At 35.5% G+C, this 19,604-nt stretch overlaps 1 protein-coding gene across 5 annotated transcripts in view; it reads right to left on the bottom strand.

Moving 5' to 3' along the window:
- The window catches only part of LOC126412064 (eye-specific diacylglycerol kinase), a 903,754-nt gene that overhangs the window by 108,480 nt on the left and 775,670 nt on the right, over nt 1–19,604 (bottom strand). For 3 of the 5 annotated variants that reach the window (XM_050081449.1, XM_050081447.1, XM_050081448.1), the window contains exons 13-15: nt 18,897–19,049; nt 2,809–3,040; nt 1,775–2,017 (exon numbers count right to left, since the gene is read on the bottom strand). In XM_050081449.1, the coding sequence (XP_049937406.1) occupies nt 1,775–2,017; nt 2,809–3,040; nt 18,897–19,049 (628 nt within the window). The remainder of the gene's footprint in view (nt 1–1,774; nt 2,018–2,808; nt 3,041–18,896; nt 19,050–19,604) is intronic. The other 2 variants (XM_050081450.1, XM_050081451.1) reach the window with 1 other exon arrangement.

The following is a 19,604-nucleotide window of genomic DNA, read 5'->3' as shown; positions in this document are numbered from 1 at the left end:
AATAATAAGCATTATTTACGTCGTCCACATCAACATAACATATCCAGCAACAACAAATATACTTGCTGTTTTTATATTACATATAGTTAGCCAAACTGTGCAGTTCAAAAATAAATAAACAGCTTATCAGAAAGAAAATAAAATAAACAGATGGGTGGCCCATGGATTCCTAGCAATGTTAATATTTCTATAAAGTATTGTTTATGGCAGGCTATTAATTTTCCCATATAATTCATAAGAGTCTATTTTTATCCTTATTCAGAATGGTGAAAAACCTTTACTAAGATATGTCTATTTCAATGATATTATCTGCTTAAATGACACCATATGCATATATCGCAATCATCAGTGTATTTACAGATAATGGGAGATCATTTTCATTCTGTAATAGTTACACTTCAATTGATTTAAAAATATAATTACATGCATTGGTTACATATCAATTAAAAAATTAAGTAATTTGCATATTTTTATTAAAAGTAAATAAATAACAATAATATTGACAGCTTCAGGCTGGCACACACACCTAATTACTGCCAGAAGACAAGATAATGTGCCCTACTGTCAGTAATGGGTCTGGTTCTCAGAAAACAAGACATTTTACACAAGCTGGCAAGCACAACATACATAATTTACATACCCACTTCAGGATCATTGTTTGAATGCCATACTAATACTGATAATACATTAATAAATCTAAAGATATACAACATGATGGCTGTAATATTTATTTCCAGCATCAACAGTGTGGTCCTTACTGGTTTGAATGATTTTTTAGTTTAGATTCTATCAATTCCTCAGAAATGTAACTGTAACTGTAATCAAACTATTTCTTCCCCATATCAAATTTCACTAGCATTTCCATCAAAAAAGGTGTAAAATAGTTTGCAATTACTCTCTATGTGGACCATTTGAATGCCACACAATTTTTGAACTTCATACCAGCATAAAAGAAGTACAGAAGCTGATTTATACTCACAACATATCGTCCTTGGCAAATATTACATACATATCACAGCTGCAAAGTGTTATCCTACAGATTCCTTGTCTACCTTCGTCATTAACTTATCAACAACAACTGTAGTTTACACACAGTCAAGATCAGCTTCAATTCGTCCATATTATTAGACAATAACTTTCGTTACAAAGATTTTTACAATGGTCTCTTCTCAGCATATTTAAATACAATGATCCTGAAGCAACAATGAGCTTATTAAAAACAACTATACACTTAAAATTTTATTTCTCTCAGCAAGAATAAGACCATCTGCTATTGATTCCACACAGTAATTCTTGGCAGATGAACTGTGAAATAACTACAAGTCTCAACAAAATTTTCAACATTTACACATAAATAACACCAGTAACTAGTAAGCTATAAGAAAAGCTACAAAAAGCTTATACAAAGCAGCATATTTGATACACAAATTCCAACATTAGTGGAGTACTATAATTAAAGAAGCTGCCCAACACACAAACTTTTTCCAAATTTGGAAATATATTTATCTTGTACTGCACCAAATAGTACTTCTATGAGGAGCATAAATTATGTATACACGTTTCTGAGCCTACTTACACATTCAGAAATGTTGGAATTTAATGAGCAAAAAAATCAGTGGCATACTCCATAACACAAAACAAGAAAGAAGCCATCACCACCAGCAGCAGCAAAACAACAACTTGCAGCCTGCTCTTCCATCAACTAAGAACGTACACACATAAATATCTGTGCCCCCTTATCATGTTCCATTAAGTTGGGTGGCACATACTGTACCTAAGATAATTAACATTCCCCCCTGGTGACGAAAGACTCATATTATATTTCTCTTCTGGGCTCGTCTTTTTCTGCTTACTAATGATGTCATCTGAATGTGAACGAGGTACTCTTCCACCTGCTAGCTCTTCATTAAGCATTTCTTCACTAGGCCCTCTCCAACTGGGCGACTCATCATCATCACGCGAGCCCCCAGTTCCATATGAACGTTCGAACTTTCCATCATCTTCCCGAGATCCATCACTGTTGATTGTAAATATAGGAAGGGGACTACATCAAGAAAAACAAGAAAGCAGAGAAGAGAAGGGCAAAGTGCATCTCAATAGTAAGTCTTAAAGTTATCTATAAAGTGCTGTTCTATTTCTGTAGAACTTTTATTGTAACTATAATATAGGTTGGTGCAATGTTTTCTTTGCTATCTTATATTGTGATATATAGTGAATAACAGAGAGTACTACATTTTCATTGAAAGAGAATAGTGAAAGAATTTGTCAGTATAGAGTTGTGTCAAAATACGTACTGGACAGAATCCAAATATTTGCCACACATTGGTAATATTCACATAGAAATATTAAGCAAAACACTAGTAGTATTTAGAATTAAACCTTCACTTACAAAATTTGGAAAGCAAATTCATTTGTCACATAAGTTCCCGCTCAAGTATAATGTGGTAAACGTTTGGATTTCTTCTTAAATTTATTTTAATGTAAACTAGTTTAGGTCTGAAATGAGTTTAAATTAAAGATTTATTAGTTTCAAAATCTACAGAGTGAGTAAGACATAAGAATTCATATTGGCTTTCATGACCAGACAGAATAGATTTGCAAGCATCTACTAGTGAAAGTATTCAAGTAAGAGTATAGTAGTATATTTTAATCTGTATTGGTTACCAAAGTAGAAGTAAAATTTAAGTAATGTGATTTCTACTTCATCATTTTATTTCTAAACAATCTCTCTAAAATGATGCAACTTGCAAATATTAAGAACAGTGCATTTCCTCCTTTTAATCTGCTAGCCCAAAGATATATACTTACCTCAACTCTGGTGTGGTTTCTCCTCCTGCCCCTTCTATTCTAAGGACATTGTTTGCTATTGGTTTGTGTTCATTTGCATTGGGTGAAGATAATACTGTTTCATCTTCTGGAGTTGGAGGCACTGTTGCATTTTCAGTATCAAGAACATAAAGATTTTCTGTTGCTATGTCAACAACATAATGGAGATGTTCCTGTGCCCGGTCCACACGGAAAAACCTCTCTGCAGTGCAGGCTGGAACAGTCAACATCAGAAGTTTAAGATGCTGAACAGTCTAATAAAAAGGAAAATCAATGACTCAATATGAATCCTACAAGATCACTAAGACTTGTTTGCTGCAGCTAAGAAATATCTTTTTACAAAATTATATATATAACTATTGTAGCACCAACTTTAAAAAAGGACATATTGCAATGTTTATTTTCATATGTGAACATTTTAGGTTAGGCCCTACCATGAATGTTATTGACATTGAATGAAACAACAAATTTCCTGTTACCAGTCATTGTTTATTTATATCTACAACGCTTCTTTAAGGTTTAAACCTCCATCATCAGGTGGAGTTACATGTGTCAGCGTGATGTGTTATGACTCTGGGGTAACCTGTGACACTGTCTAGTGGAAAAACAAACACACTACTTCGGAATGTGGTTTTGGGGAGGTTTTTGACTACACATATATCCAAATGTGAAAATAAAACAACTAAAATAGAATATCTCCAGTGGTCACAAGCTCCTTTCTCTGTTGTAATACATAACATGTGAACTGTCATGCTTTGTAAACAATGATGGTGTCTGGAAACTATTAGGAGCAACGAAACAGGTAGCAAACAGAAGCATTATCTCAAAGTAAAAAGAATATATAGAAAAATAACACTACGATTTCAGAATAAGTTTTAAAGGATTGTGGAGATCTTTGTTTGAGTTGATGAATGCATGTGTTGGACTAAACATAAAGTGTGAAAAATATATCTAAAAACAAAGATGATGTGACTTACCAAACGAAAGCGCTGGCACGTCAATAGACACACAAACAAACACAAACATACACACAAAATTCAAGCTTTCGCAACAAACTGTTGCCTCATCAGGAAAGATGGAAGGAGAGGGAAGGACGAAAGGATGTGGGTTTTAAGGGAGAGGGTAAGGAGTCATTCCAATCCCGGGAGCGGAAAGACTTACCTTAGGGGGAAAAAAGGACGGGTATACACTCGCGCACACACACACATATCCATCCACACATATACCGACACAAGCAGACATATGTCTGCTTGTGTCTGTATATGTGTGGTATATAAATCCTTTTTTGTCAAGTTTATGTAGCTTAAATTACATGCTCATTTACACAATAAGGTGATATGTTGGAGCCCTTCAGTAGAATAATTATGTTGCCAACAGTGGTAAAATTACACATAAATAAAAATTCTGTCTGGAATTCAGGGATAGAAGATGGAAGGATTGTGAGAAAGAGCTAAGTTTAGGATATGCTATAGATGTGGGGTCATTAAACTCACATCTGTTACGTGTTATAGCTAAGTAAATGATGAAGTAACACAGTCATACTAAGTTAAAGATATGTAGATATATATACTCTTAATAATAGAAACAAATACTTGTGATACCAGGCTGACATGGGGAACAAATTGTTGGTTTAGTTTTGGTGGATCTACTGAGTTTTGTTAATTACATAATTTATTGTTCAGTTGCAAAATATCAAAGGAAAGATGAAAATAACTAAATTAACTCACAACAAATAGGAATGGAGGATGGAGGCAGAGAGTAAATAACAAAATTAATTCATGGAAAATATGAGGATGGAGCAGAGACAGAGGGGGGGGGGGGGGGGGGGGGGGGGAGGCAGAGGGGAGAGGAGGGGAGGGGGCAGGAAACAGAGAGAGAGAGAGAGAGAGAGAGAGAGAGAGACAGACTCAGAAATAATGGGTGAGGTGAGTAACTGCTAACTGGAGGAGAGGAAATTTTTCAGAGCAGGGGCTTCTTAAGACAATATTTGTGACACGTTATAACTAAGTGAAGGTTGAAGTAATACACTGGTTATGCTTTAAAAATATCCAAATATATATTAAATTTCCACGGTTAGGTGATATACAAAGAGTCAAAAGCTGACAGATGTACAAGCTGTTGGTGTGATGGTATATTTGTATATGAGCCATTCCCTTGTTGACCTGGGGAATGTCACGGTAACATAACTAACTATTTTGCGGCCGCGCGCGCGAGCACACACACTGCAAATTCAAATTTAGTAAGTAGGTTATTGTGAAAACAGAGATGGCTCTATCGTAATTGTTGTCATTTTTGTCATTTAATACGGATTCAGGATGTTTTCTTTGGTGTTTGTACATCTGGAGTGTTTCAAGGATATCTAGTTTTTTACCTTTATGTTGGATATGAAGGATACTTGTGTTGTTGACATGGTGTTTTGTTTCATGCAGGTGGGTGACTTTTGTTGATGTATGGTATTTTTTATTTTTTAGAGGTGCCTTGTGTTCTTTGAATCTAATCTCAGATGATCTGCTTGTCTTGCCTATCTAGAAAGTTACAGCCCGAACATTCAATTTTGTACACACCTGCATGGGTAAGTGGACTCTGTGGGTTGCTGTTGTGAGATAACTTCTTCGCAACCATGATGTGGGTGGTAAAGGATATGTTTATGCCTTTTCATTTGAAGACATGGGCAATCTGATATGATATACTACCCAGAAATGGGATTGTATGGAAGACGCTATCTTCTTTTTGTTTTTTTTTTTGTGATGTGACTGCTTTGCCACTATTGGGTGTTTTCAGGTGTCTACAGTGGAGCTGTTATAGGTATTTGCAATAGTTGTTTGTTTTATTATTCCAATTTCTCGTTCACATTTAACTTCAGAGGGTGGTAGCTGGATTGCTCGGTTGATCATATACCATAATACTCCCATCTTGTGGGCTTTGGAGCTGTGCATGGTAGTATGTGTTGTGGTAGGCTTCACATAAATTTCATGTTGGTGTCTATTATTCTTTATTCTAATCGTAAGATCTAAAAAATTTATATTGTCACCTGCTTGGTGTTTGGCTGTGAGTATTTTATTTTTATGGGAGTTGTTGAATAGCTGGTTCATTATGCCATTTATCAAAATGACAGTATCATCTACCTATCTGTAGCAGTGAATGATGTTTTTAAGAGTGTGGTGATTGGCATTCAAAACTTTTTCTTCTAAGTCACTTATAAGCATTCTAGCTAACAATCCGGAAAGGTCTGAGCTCACTGCAAGGCCATCTGTTTGTTTGTGGAGACCATTGTTGAATTTGAAATAGTTGCACCACAGTATGAATTCTGACAGGCCCATTATTTCAGAAGCATTTGTGGAAGGGATTTTTTGTGCTTTTGTAGGGTGACATTAATTATATGTAGTGTGGGATCTATTGGTACAAAGGAATAAGGTTTCATACGTCATACGACGTAAGTATGACTCCTTCAGAAACTTTTATGTTTTTGACATGTTGCATAAATTCTGCTGTTTTTTGAAGTGTTCTAATACAGTTGAATGTTTATGTTTCTTAGAGAATTCTGAGGAGCTTTTTGTCAAGTTTGAATGTTGGTCTATTCCTACAATTCGCTGCTACCTGATAGCAGTCTTATTTAATGAATTCAGTAATGGAATCTTATTCTAGTCTACTAAGCATCTTTCTCAACTGTAATTCTGCACTATAAAGTTGTATATTGAAGATCTGTTTTATACTATTAAGTTCTTTCCAATCATTTTTCACCCATAGCTTTTGCATGCTTTCCAAGGGTTTTTTTTGTGGTTCTTGCGTTTGTTTTGAGTCAATCTTGAAATAATTTGGAATGACATTTTTTAGACAATTTCTATTGAAGTGAATGTGCTGTTTTTCTCATTGCAACTTTTCTAAGGTGTTTTTGTACTTGAAAATAGCCTTGGTTGCCTGACTGGGCAGATTAACTTTACATGCGAACATTTTAGGTTAGGTTTTTCTGTGACATGCTCGGCTAGTAACAGTACTTATAAAACTAGAGTAACAGTAAGATGACTGTAAGTGGAGTTTTTAATATTGACTTTGTATCAAACAATAGCAATTGTAGACAAATAAAAACATCAATGTCTTGATTTCACTTACACTCCACTATCTTATTCCAAACAAAGGTAGATGGCTGCAGCAAGACTGCTATTGACAATGATATTCTGTATCCCATATATTATAATGATGGGAAAATACAGGCTGTACCAGATCATAACTGCCAAACATCAATCATAAAACTCACCAACAGAAAAACACTTCATGAACACTCTCAAGTTAGGCTTGCTGCAATAATAAACACTGAATCCGCCAATATGTTTAAAAGTAGTACCAACAAGAACTTTCGAAAGAAGTCTGCCATGAAGACAATGGATAAAAAATTTAATTACATGTTACTCCACCCAGGAATTTTCATTATTGTTATACATTAATGAGCTACCGGCATCAGTAAATAACATGGCAAATATAGTAATGCTTGCTGATAATACAAGTATCTTAATCAAGGGCCTGGAATCCTCAGTGCAACTGAAACTGTAACACACCACTTACCTATAGAGGACTGACATGTGGCACACAGAAACAGGCAACAGGAAACAGCTAACAAACCGTTAACGCTAACTTTTGAGATCTTCCTCTTTTGCTGGTAAGAGTACACGAATTCATACATGCAACCACCTAGACATACATGCTCATGGCAGTGTGTCTCGTAATTACCACAATCGTGTTTGTGTGTACTCCTATCACAAAAAGAGCAAGAGCTTGAAAGCTAGTGTTAACTGTTTTCTATTACGTGTTTCTGTATGCCACACACCAGTTCCCTTAGGTAAGTGGTTGCCTTTCCCTTATTTTACATATGTTTTCATCCAGGTATTTCCCTTATTGTAATACAACAACACACCAAGTATACAAATGGTTCACAGAAAATAGTCTACCACTAAACCTTTTACAACAAATCTAATGCAGTAAATAACAAGCTACAAGCTCTTGAAATAGAAATCAATGTGCAGAAAATTAATGACACTTCACATGTAAGATTTGTTGGTGTGTGAATGAAAAATAAATTAAGATGGAATGAACATACTGCTCACCTGCTCAAGAAACTAAGTGCAGCAAGCATTGCACTATGAGCTATTTCAGCCTACCTTGACTGAGACACAATGTTGTCGTCATATTTCACATACTTCCATTCTCTGGCCTCTTATGGTACAATATTCTGGGGAAATACTGCAAACGTGGAAGAAGTTTTAAGACTACAAAAACAAGAAGTGTGGTTGATCTGTGGAGTTACAAAACTGAACATCCTGTACGAACTTATTTATGACCTTTGGGACATTGACACTCAAAAGTTGGAACATCCACCCACTGATTATATCTGTAATCACCAACAAAAAACATTTCCTAACTCGGAAAGTCACAGTCATGACAGAAGACAGAAGCAAAGCCTTCACAAGGACTCAATAACTCACAATATAATGCAATTGGCCAGATATGAGTACGACACACACACTGAGAGTTCTATTCAAATGAATTATGGAAATCAAAGATAGCAACAATTTTTGCCTGTTATCAACATTGACGCTGGCAAGATATAGGTTCCACTGATTTCATGAATTTTGAGAATGTTTTAATTTTGAGTTGAAGTCAGATAACAAATTACAAAAGAAGTATTTTTTGTGTGATGTAATAAAAAATTAGCAATTTTGGCTCTTCCCCCTTACTTTTACAATGAAACCTTGCTTCTTGCCAAATTTCATGATTCTAGGTCAACGGGAAGTACCTTATATGTTATGATGAGTGACTTTTCAACTATCAAAATATGTGAGCTAAATGGCTCTATCTTCTGCTTGCACTGTTTAGAAGCTTAAATTTTTATACCACCAAGAGACCATCGACCTTAGTATGTGCCTCCTAAGACATGGCGACAGATTCAAGTGTTCGTAATATTCCTGGGCGCGAAAATTACAGCTCCGTAGTGAAAAACAGTCATTATGTGAATGATAATGGTGTTACAACAAAATTAAATGAACGTATTATCAGCCTACAGAAAATTGTCGAAGTGCTTCGTAAAGAAATTTCATGGCTCAAGAAAGAAAATTATGATCTCCGATCAAAACAAGGTACGTGCTACACGCGGGACTCGGTGCAAAACATTTCGCCTGCTTCCAAAAACTGGAACAAAGCTACGTTTAAAAACAACCAAGCTACGTTTAAAAACAACAAACAAGAAGTGTTAAATCATGTGAACAATGACCGCAACGTTAATTTCGTGCATGAAAACTCGTTTGAAGTACTCGCAATTGTAGACAGCGAGGGTAAAACGAGCCGTTACGAGTCGCTTGGGAAGAAAAGCATTCAAGACAGTAGGCCTAAAACCACTAGTGAACAGTCTAAACACATCAAAAAATCTCGAAACAGCGATAAAGTGTCGTATGAACTTCATGAGACAATACTGGTACAAAATGACCTTGAAGTACGTCACAAAATACCGATACAAACAGACACTCAAACGAAAAACATTGTAACAGATAACTCGCACAATAAAATACTCATGCTTTCAGATAGTCATGGCCGTGGACTCGCAAAGAAAATTAAAGAGAAAACTAATAAAAGTTTGTGTAGCATAGTAAAACCTGGAGCCCCACTAGCGGAAATAATAAAAACGACTGAATCTAGAGAGGTTAAAAATCTACACGATAAAGACTGTGTAATACTCATCGGAGGTTCAAACGATATATATAAAAATGAAACTGCAAATGCTACACGTTATCTTAAACAGTGTCTGACGAACCTCACGCATACAAATGTGATAATCGTGAATACACCACATCGGCACGATCTGGATAACCAATCATGTGTAAACACAGAAATACAAAAGGCCAACTATCAGTTTGCCAAAATCTGTAGACGTTTTAAAAATGTTAAATGTGTTAATATAAATAATATAGGTCGTAGATTCCATACACAACATGGACTACACTTAAACAGTATTGGGAAAGAATATCTGGCGAACATGATAATGAAGGAATTAAAACTACTTCAAAACACCTTCAACACAAAAACAACTGTTATACCACTATCAGTAATAGAACATTCCACAGTACAAGAAAAATCAACAAAGGCAGTCGTCTCGTCAGCAGCAGAACTGACATCAGCAGAACCTTCACCACCACCACCAACAATAAGAACAGGAGACACAGCAACAGTGGGACAAACAACAGCAAAGCCAACAACAGCAGTAGCACCAGAAACGACAGTACCAATGGAGAAGCCACCAGCTAAACCACACCCCATCAGAAGGAGCCAGAGGACAAGAAAGTACATCACTCCAAAGGAGAATTTTTTATGGTTCAGCACCAAGAGGAGAAAAAAACTGGGACAAACTGGCGCAAAGCATCAGTCACTGTCAACAAAATGCAAACAAAAGATACAGGCAAGGTAAGCTGTGCTCGTTTCTCAGTCTTTCATCAAAATATACAATCTATCAGAAACAAAGTGCAACAATTAGAAGTGGAATTACAAACTTTAAACAGTTCAGTCACTTGCATTACTGAACATTGGTGTAGAGGAACTGAAATAACATTAATAAATTTAAACTCATATATACTAGCATGTCATTATAGTAGAACCACCATTAGAGGTGGTGGATCATGTATATATGTTAAGCAAGGAATTGCCTATAAAATTAGAAATGATATTAATTCTGTAAGTGAGGAAAAACACATAGAAATATCAGCCATAGAGATAAGCAAGACAGATGAGGCACAAAGGTTAACTATAATATGTATTTACCGTTCACCCAGTGGTGATATAGATACTTCCACTGCAAAACTAATCCAGATTCTAGACATGGCTTCGAATCCTAAAGGGAAGGTTCTCATTTGTGGAGACTTAAATATAAACACACAAAACCCAGATAGATTCTGTAACTCATTCTTGAATATATTGCGCTGTTATAAGCTATCACCATTAGTTAACAGAGCCACGAGGATAGCCAAAAACTCATCATCAACAATTGATCACATCATCACAGACATAGATAAAGAAAGTTGTGAAATTATTGTAGATAACCTTGGCCTTTCTGATCAATCCTGTCAAATCCTAAAATTAAACATAAATATAGACAATACAACTAAAACATACACATACAGAAGGGTTTTCTCTAAACCAAACAGATCAGAATTTGCCAAGCAAATAAACAGTATAACTTGGGAAGAAGTGTATGCTGAAACTAGTGTAAATAAGAAATTTTCTAAATTCATGTCACTATTTAAACTCAGATTTGATGAAGCATTCCCAAAGGTGCAAACTGCAGTACACTCACACAAAAGAAATACCTGGGTGACCAAAGGAATAAGGAAATCCTCTGCAACACTCAAACAACTGAACAGGTTAAAAAACTACCATAGTGATCCTGGTTTCCTAAACTACTACCACACATACAAAAGAATATACAGAAGAGTATTACGAGATGCAAAAAAAGCCCACAATGACAGTATTATAGAAAAGGCAGAAAATAAAATTAAAGCAGCCTGGACTGTTACCAAACAGGAAACAAACAGTAATAAATTAAAAACAGTAAACATTCAAATTAAACATAATGGTGCTATTATACATAACCCGAATACACTAGTAAATACTGTAAATGAGTACTTCAGCAGTGTTGCTACCAAGCTACAGCAAAAGTTTGGCAAAAAACAGCCTGAACAAAAATTGAACTATATGGATAACTCAATGTTACTGTTACCGACTTCTACAGAAGAAGTAAGGATGGTTGTGAAGAATCTAAAGAATAAAACATCAGCAGGTTTAGATGAAGTGCCAGTGTGCTTACTGAAGGACTGCATTGACAGCATACAACATCCTTTGGCACACATCATAAATGAATCTTTCACTGCAGGCTGCTTCCCAGAATACTTAAAATGTGCGAAAGTCCTGCCTCTATTTAAGAAAGGCGATCCAGAAAATATAGAAAACTATAGGCCCATCTCATTACTCTCATCCTTTTCCAAGGTAATAGAAAATATAATGAAAAAGAGACTAATGGATTTCCTAAACAAGTACAACCTACTGTGTAAAGAACAGTTTGGTTTCAGGCCAGGAAGAAGCACAGGTACAGCAGTAGCTCACTTCACAAATTTTGTCTTAGAAGCACTTGACGAAGGTGAACATGTAACAGGCATATTCCTTGACCTTAGCAAAGCATTTGACACGGTAGACCACAAAATACTACTAAACAAAATGGAGGCACTAGGAATAAGGGGAACAGTAGATAATTGGTTTCAATCATACTTGGAAAATAGGGTACAGTGTGTAGAGATCTCACAAACGAAGTTCAGCAGATTGACAAAACACATTTCCAAACCAGAACATATTAACATAGGAGTCCGTCAGGGAAGTGTGTTAGGGCCAATACTCTTCCTAATATATATCAATGATTTTCCCCAGAGTGTCAAATACGGGGAAGCAATACTATTTGCAGATGATAGCAGTATCCTTATCAGTGACAAGTCACCAGACAAATTGAGAGACAAAGCTGAAGAAACTCTTGATCATGTATGCAAGTGGGTAGTAAGCAACAAATTAACCCTCAATATTAAAAAAACAAACAGTATTAATTTCCACATAAATAAAAAACATAATAACATAGGCCTAAGAGTTAAAGATGAACTTATAGATTGTGTCACAAACACAAAATTCCTAGGAATGCATGTTGACTCACAGCTTAACTGGACTGACCATATTGCAGCACTAGAAAAGAAAATTGCTACTGCTTGCTATGCACTCCGGATAATTATGTCAGTATGTAATAGTTCATGTGCTAAGACGACATACTTTGCATATGTGCATTCAATAATTAGTTATGGCATAACCTTCTGGGGTACAAATGTGCAGAACATACAAGCAATTTTCAAGCTCCAAAAGAGGGCAGTACGAATAATAACAAAAAGCAGCAAGAGAGCTCACTGTACTGATTTATTCAAAACCATGGGAATCTTGACAGTACCATGTGAATACATCTTTCAGACTGTGATATATATAAAGAAACACTTTGACCAGTACACACAAAACAGATCTATACACCAACACTGGACTAGATCCTGCCACCATTTGCATCTCATACGAAAAAACAAAACAAAAACCCAAAATAGTTTATTATTTAATGGATTAAAAATGTATAATAGACTTCCAGAGGAAATCAAAGCTGAAACTGGAATACATGCCTTTAGGAAAGCTGTAAAAAATTATTTAGCAGATAAATGTTACTATACTGTCAAAGAATACTGTAAATGACATGTGTTCACCTCAATTCATGCAAGAGTACCTTTGTAACTTTATATTTATCTTTAATTAAGATTGGTATGTATTTGTTTTGTGTAATCTGCAGGAATACATTTGTAAATTTATATTTATTTGTAACTAAGATTGGTCTGTATTTGTTTTGTGTACAAACGATTAAGTTGCACCATAGAAATATGTGCTACCAGAAGTACTATTATGTATATACTCATTCCATGTATACAGTTGACGACATCCATACAACACAAGTTGTCTACGGATGAATAAATAAATAAATAAATAAATAACATAAATTTGAATTGGTGTGCTAAAATGTTCTAGAGAAAAAGGGTGTTAAAGATGGACAAATTGGCCAAGTGTGAGTAGGACTTACGCACTGAGGATTCCATAGTAACTTAATTATGTATATATATTGTTCATCCATCCTGGAAATTGGGAATCTCAATGATTTTTGGTTATTACCGGTGTCGATAATAGCAAGATATTTGTTCCACTAATTCCAAGACTGTACCAAAATTTCTACAGTAGTTCCTCAGTCTAGCCCAGACATACAAGAAGAAGCAAGCAAGGAACTTCAGTTCATATACATTGAGGGAGAAGATTTAATAAGACCTTTTTTATTTACTTATTACAGCATGAGTAAAACTTACATTTTATGTTTGCATTAAGTAATGTTCATCTATTACTCTTTGGTGAATGTTTAATGCAATGTATATGTTCTAATGGCAAAAGATAATTTTTATGCGATACAATCAACGAAACTTAGGTTCTTGCCAAATTTCATTTCTCTATGTCTGTGGGAAGCACCCTAGAGGTTTTGACGAGAGAGGTTTCGTGTATCAAAATATGCGACATAAATGGCCTTATCTTTTGATTGAAGTTACTTGGAAGCATAACAATTTTAGATTGCCTAGGAACCATAGACCTTAATATGTGACATAAATTTCAACTTGATACACCTACCCAGTCCTGAGGAAAAGAGGTTCATATCAGTCGAACACACAGACGGACAACAAAGTGATCCCATAAGGGTTCTGTTTTTACAAACTGAGGCATGAAACCCTAAAAAGGAGTTATCCAGTTAGAAATAAGAGTTCGCAATAAGCTACCACAATACAAAAAATAAGACATTGAAAAACTATCATATATTCAAAATGGAACTTGAAACAATTCCTCGTATACCACACTTTTTATAATTTATATTAATTTTGAGAGCTATAAGTTATGCAAAATATGTATCATATCATAAACTGAGGCTCTAACAGGACAAGGAATGCTACAGCTATATTAAAATCTTATACAACATATACACAACCTCCACAGCATCTGTCAGTTCTGTTGAAGAAACCAATCAATTCCCACTGAAAAAGAAGTAAAACAAGGTGACTCTCACCTGCAAAACTGTTTTCAGCAGTCCTAAAAAAAAAGCAGTGTCTAATTGAATTGGAAAACAAAGGGAATCCATTTTTCTGGGAAACGGAATAAATAACTTGAGATTAGCTCATGATATTGTTCTATTTGCAAATAGCATACAAGAGCTTCAAATATTAGTTAAAAAACTGGTGTTAGTCTGCTCTGAAGTTGGACTAAAAATGATCTAGACAAAACCAAGATCATAATGCATGAATGACCACTGGAGGGAAATATACACTCATGAGAAAAAAGCTGCAACACCGAGAACAAGTTGTGTAACATAAAAGTTGATAGGTGTGTTTCTACATTTGAAAGATGTGTCTATTCAAATTTCATGCCAGTCACATAAGAATTGCACAAGTAGCACCACTATGAGGGTGCAAATTAGGTTTACTTTAAATACACACTGTAACACTCTACCTTTGAGACTGAACATGGTGGGTTGATGTTAGTCAAGAATACCTTTAAGGCAACAAAGACATCATTATCAATGTCTCACCGAGTTTCGAAAACGTCACGTATTAGAGCTAGATAAGCTGGATGTTCCTGCTGTGGTACTGCAGAAAGACTTGGCAGGAATATAGCCACTGTACACGATTGCTGGCAACGGTGGTCACAAGAATGTATGGTCGCAAGAAGACCGATCTCCAGATGGCCATGCTGCATGACTACCTAGAGGGAATACCACTGCGTTAAGTGTGTGGCTCTGGCACTTCATACTGCACCTGCAGCAGCAATTTGAGCAGCAGTTGGCACCACAGTGAAACAAAGAACTCTCATAAATTGGTTACTTCAGACACACTGTAGCGTGCATTTCAACATTTGCTCACATACCACTGTTGTAATCCAACATGCCCTACAGAGTGTCAACAAGTTGCATTGGCCTGCTTCATTACCAGATCTGTATCCAGTCGAGCACATATCGCACATTGTCGGACAACTCTAGTGTCGTCAACAACCATCATTAAACATTCCTGTACCAACTGACCAAGTGCAGCAGGCATGGAACTCTATCCCACAAACTGACATCAAGCACCTGTACAACACAATGTTTGAATGCTTGCATTCAACATTCTGATGGTTACACCACTTATTAATGTATCAGCATTTCATGCTTGCAATGGTTTACCTTGCTTGCATTAACCTGTTATCTAGCAATGTTAATCACTTCAAATATTTTACCTACACAAATATATTCCCAAAATTTCATTACTCTACATTAATTATTTTACGGTGTTGCAGTATCTTTTCGCAGCAGTGTTTTATGTGTTGGAAGCACACACCTGCAAAGGGTCACAGAATATATCTGGATGAACTTGAAAGGAGACTTTAAACCGAATTATTCAGCATGTCAAATTGGGATGCAAGTATACGGAAGATATTCTTTAGATTTCAAGTCTAAGATGTTGGCCAGGCAGAAGAAAACATTTTTTTACCTATGTATATTAGATGTAATAACTTATTGCTATGAGGCATGGACATTAAATGAGTCCATTGTTGGAAAACTCAGAGTAGCTCAAAGAGGAGTGGACAGATCACTGTTGGGCTACACAAAGATGTAAAGAAAGCAGTAGATATCAGAAGCAACTAAACTCAGTGACACAACGGAAATATTTTGAGATTCATCAGTATCATCATCACTGGTGCCAAAATCAATCCACTCTCTTGATGTAAGAAGAACAGCACACCACAAAAGGAGACATAAGGTTAATAAAAGCAGCATCATACAGCACATGCCTAGACACCAGTACTGCGAAAAAAAATCTTTGTTTGTTAAACTTAAATGTTTCTGAATTGTGATAATTGGCTGATGATGATGTTTACACCACAAAACATGTTGGAACAATAAAACTGGAGCTAGATGTCAACAAATTTTGATTGGTAGTAGTAACTGTAAAATATACAAAGCCAGAAGTAGAACTGTCAAACAATGGTAACTCCAGGTAGGAATATCAACAATGTAGGAAAAGAAAGACTGCTACTTACCGTCCAGCCCGAGTGATGGAGCTGGTGGTCGTGTGTGGGTGAAGTGTGCTTTTTGTTGTTGTTGGTGGTGGTGGTGGTGGTGTGTGTGTGTGTGTGGGGGGGGGGGGGGGGGGGGGAGGTGTTTACTGACGCAAATACAAATGTTTTATTCCACCTCTGAACATATTTACATGCAAGCCAGTGTTAACACAATAATAAGTATAATAATAATAATATAAACTTGGACAAATTTCATTAACTACAATAGAATAACCCAAGAATGATACAATACATATTTAAGCAAATGCCAGTAACAACGTAAAGTTTCCTAATAGATCAGTTACAAGATAAATGACCTATACAGTTCACTGAATGACAAGTAAATAATGAAACAGATAATTAACAATAGTTACATGCAACAGTAATAAAATAGTTGCACAGTGTGGCATATATATATATATATATATAGTTAGCAGTTAATTTATTGTTCATTCTCCAATGGAAAGTTGGTCATTTGACACACTCCAGAAACTCCTGAGCAGAGTAAATTACTTTACTTTTTACCCGCCTTGAAAGATTAGTTTCAAATTTATTTACTGGCACTGTGCAGGCATTTTCAGGTAATTTTTTGAAGTAGATAGGACCAAGCTATTTGTATCTGTTATGTGTCTTTGCAAGCCTAGCATATGGTATATTAATTGTATGTCCACTTCTTATTTTATGGTCATAACCATCCTTCTTAAGTCAAATTTACTCAGATTCTCTTTAACAAAGACAAGGCAGTTGTAAATATACAGGCCAGGCACTGTCATTATATTCAGTTTCTTAAAATAATCTTGACATGATTCATGTGGGCCAAGTCCTGCTACACACCTTATGCCTTTCTTTTGCCAATTGAACACTAATTTTGAGTCCACAGAATTGCCCCATAATAGCATACCATAACTAAGTTGGGAATGGAAGAATGAAAAATATGCACATAACAGAAGTTCTTTAATGACACTTCTCCTCAGCTTGTACAGTAGATAGATGACCCGTGCCAATTTGCCACATAACTTCCCTGTGTGGGTATCCCAGCTAAGCTTTTGATCTATAGGAAATCCTAATAATTCTACTGTTTTGTTATCATGACTGTCAGCATTCAGACTGAATACAACAGCTTCAGTTTTACTACCATTCTTCTGCAGTACATTTGACTCAAACCAAGTAGTACATCTCTCCATTGCCACTGCCATGCTGTGTTGGACATTTTGAAGGTTGGTATCACGTGATGAATGTTGTGTCATCAGCATATAGTACTGCATCACATGGTGCAACTGCAGGTAAACCCTTCATATAAATAATGAAAAGGAAAGGTCCAAGAATAGATCCTTAAGGTACAACCTTTACAACTGGCAGACATTCCGACATTTGATTGTTTACCTGAACTAACTGTTTTCTATTGTCCAAGTAAGACTGCGTTAGGTATAGAGCATTTTCTGTCACTCCATAGTGGTAGTGCTTTTTTAAGAAAATATTGTGGGAGTCCATATCAAAAGCTTTCCTGAGGTCCAACAGTGTTGCACAGATAATATCTTTATTTTCAAAACCATACTGTGAGGAGATAAGTATATCATTATATTTGATATTGGTTGATAGTTATCTGGAGATCTCCTTTCTTGTGTACTGGTTTAACCATAGATATTTTTAAACATTCTGCATAATTAGCTTCATTTAAAATTTTGTTGATTATTTTAGTCAGTGGCATTACAATTTGATTTCTAATATATTTAATAACATAATTTGAGAGACCATAGTAATCCTCTGCTCTAGAATTACTGAGCTTAACTATTGATTCATTGACCAATTTGTATTTTGTACATTTGTATTTTACTGATGAAGGCTGTGACCAAAAGCTGTATGCGAGTGTCTTTTAATTGTGCCTGTCTGCAACCTGTCGTGTCATCTTTACAGTAAGAGCAATCTAGCCTTTCCTGCATTGCAGAGGTATAACTGTCATATTCTTAGGTATCAATAATTGAAACAAATGGCAAAGTAAACACAAAAATCAGTAACCAATATTTTATACTATTATTAGGTAAGTTTCAAAATACACAGCCAATTCAAGTTCGAAAGTAGTCATCACACTTCCTTCTTGCAGGTAAATGTCTGTGTTCAAACAATAAATAAGTGACACATTAAGTAAGCAAATAAACTGCATACTCCATACAATCCAGTAATCTCCTCCAAACATTAAGCACAATCTGTATAAGATGAAAGCAATCTTTCTCTCTTTCTTTTTCTTTTTTCATGCCTTCCTTACTTCCTTACCAAGCTTCTAAAAGCTAGTCAAAACAATAAAATGAAAACAAACTTTTAATGCAGACAGGCAGGTGTATACTTACAATCAACAAAGCACCAGTCTGGTGACAGTTTGTTCGCAAACTGGTTGTTGTTTTCAGTGGTGCTAGTTGCATCTTCCTGCAGCCTGTTAATCATTTTTCTGACTTGTTCCAAGTCCGAGACTGGATTCACCTCTATCACTCCCAAGGAGATTGCTGCAAATCAATATCACATATTTTAATGAAATTCAAAATTAATGTTTATACAGACAGTAAGAGGCAAAAATTTACATTAAACATCTAATAAGAGTGCAGAAAACAATCTAGTTTGTAGTCACTGAAATTTAAACTACTTGAGCAGTTCTGATAAAAGAAATAAGAGTATAATACTTTGGAATCTAGAGTTGCCAAGTGATGAGCGGAGAAAAAAATGGTGGGAAGTGTTACTACTAATTTAAATCAAAAATCCTGCTGATATCAGGAGCAGAAAAGCAAGTATGGAGGGAGGGAGAAGTCAAGAAACTGGGTAAAAAAATAAATAAATAGATAAATGGCTTTTGTGATATGCAGTGAACATCAAATCTGAATTCTAAAGTATTTGTGATACACGAGATGAATGTCTTCTTACTAACAGCTACAACTGGTACAGAACTGTCCAAAGCACAATTTTAAGCTCACCGTATGTACAAAATACAGGCACATACAAGTTGTAATATTACATCTGACTGGTAGCTTTCATATAAAAACATCTTTATTATTGTAATAAAATAA

This window comes from Schistocerca serialis, chromosome 7, assembly GCF_023864345.2.
Source record: "Schistocerca serialis cubense isolate TAMUIC-IGC-003099 chromosome 7, iqSchSeri2.2, whole genome shotgun sequence".
NCBI lineage: Eukaryota > Metazoa > Arthropoda > Insecta > Orthoptera > Acrididae > Schistocerca > Schistocerca serialis.
Note: the sequence above shows the minus strand (reverse complement) of the source record. Positions and strands in the feature narration are given on the sequence as shown.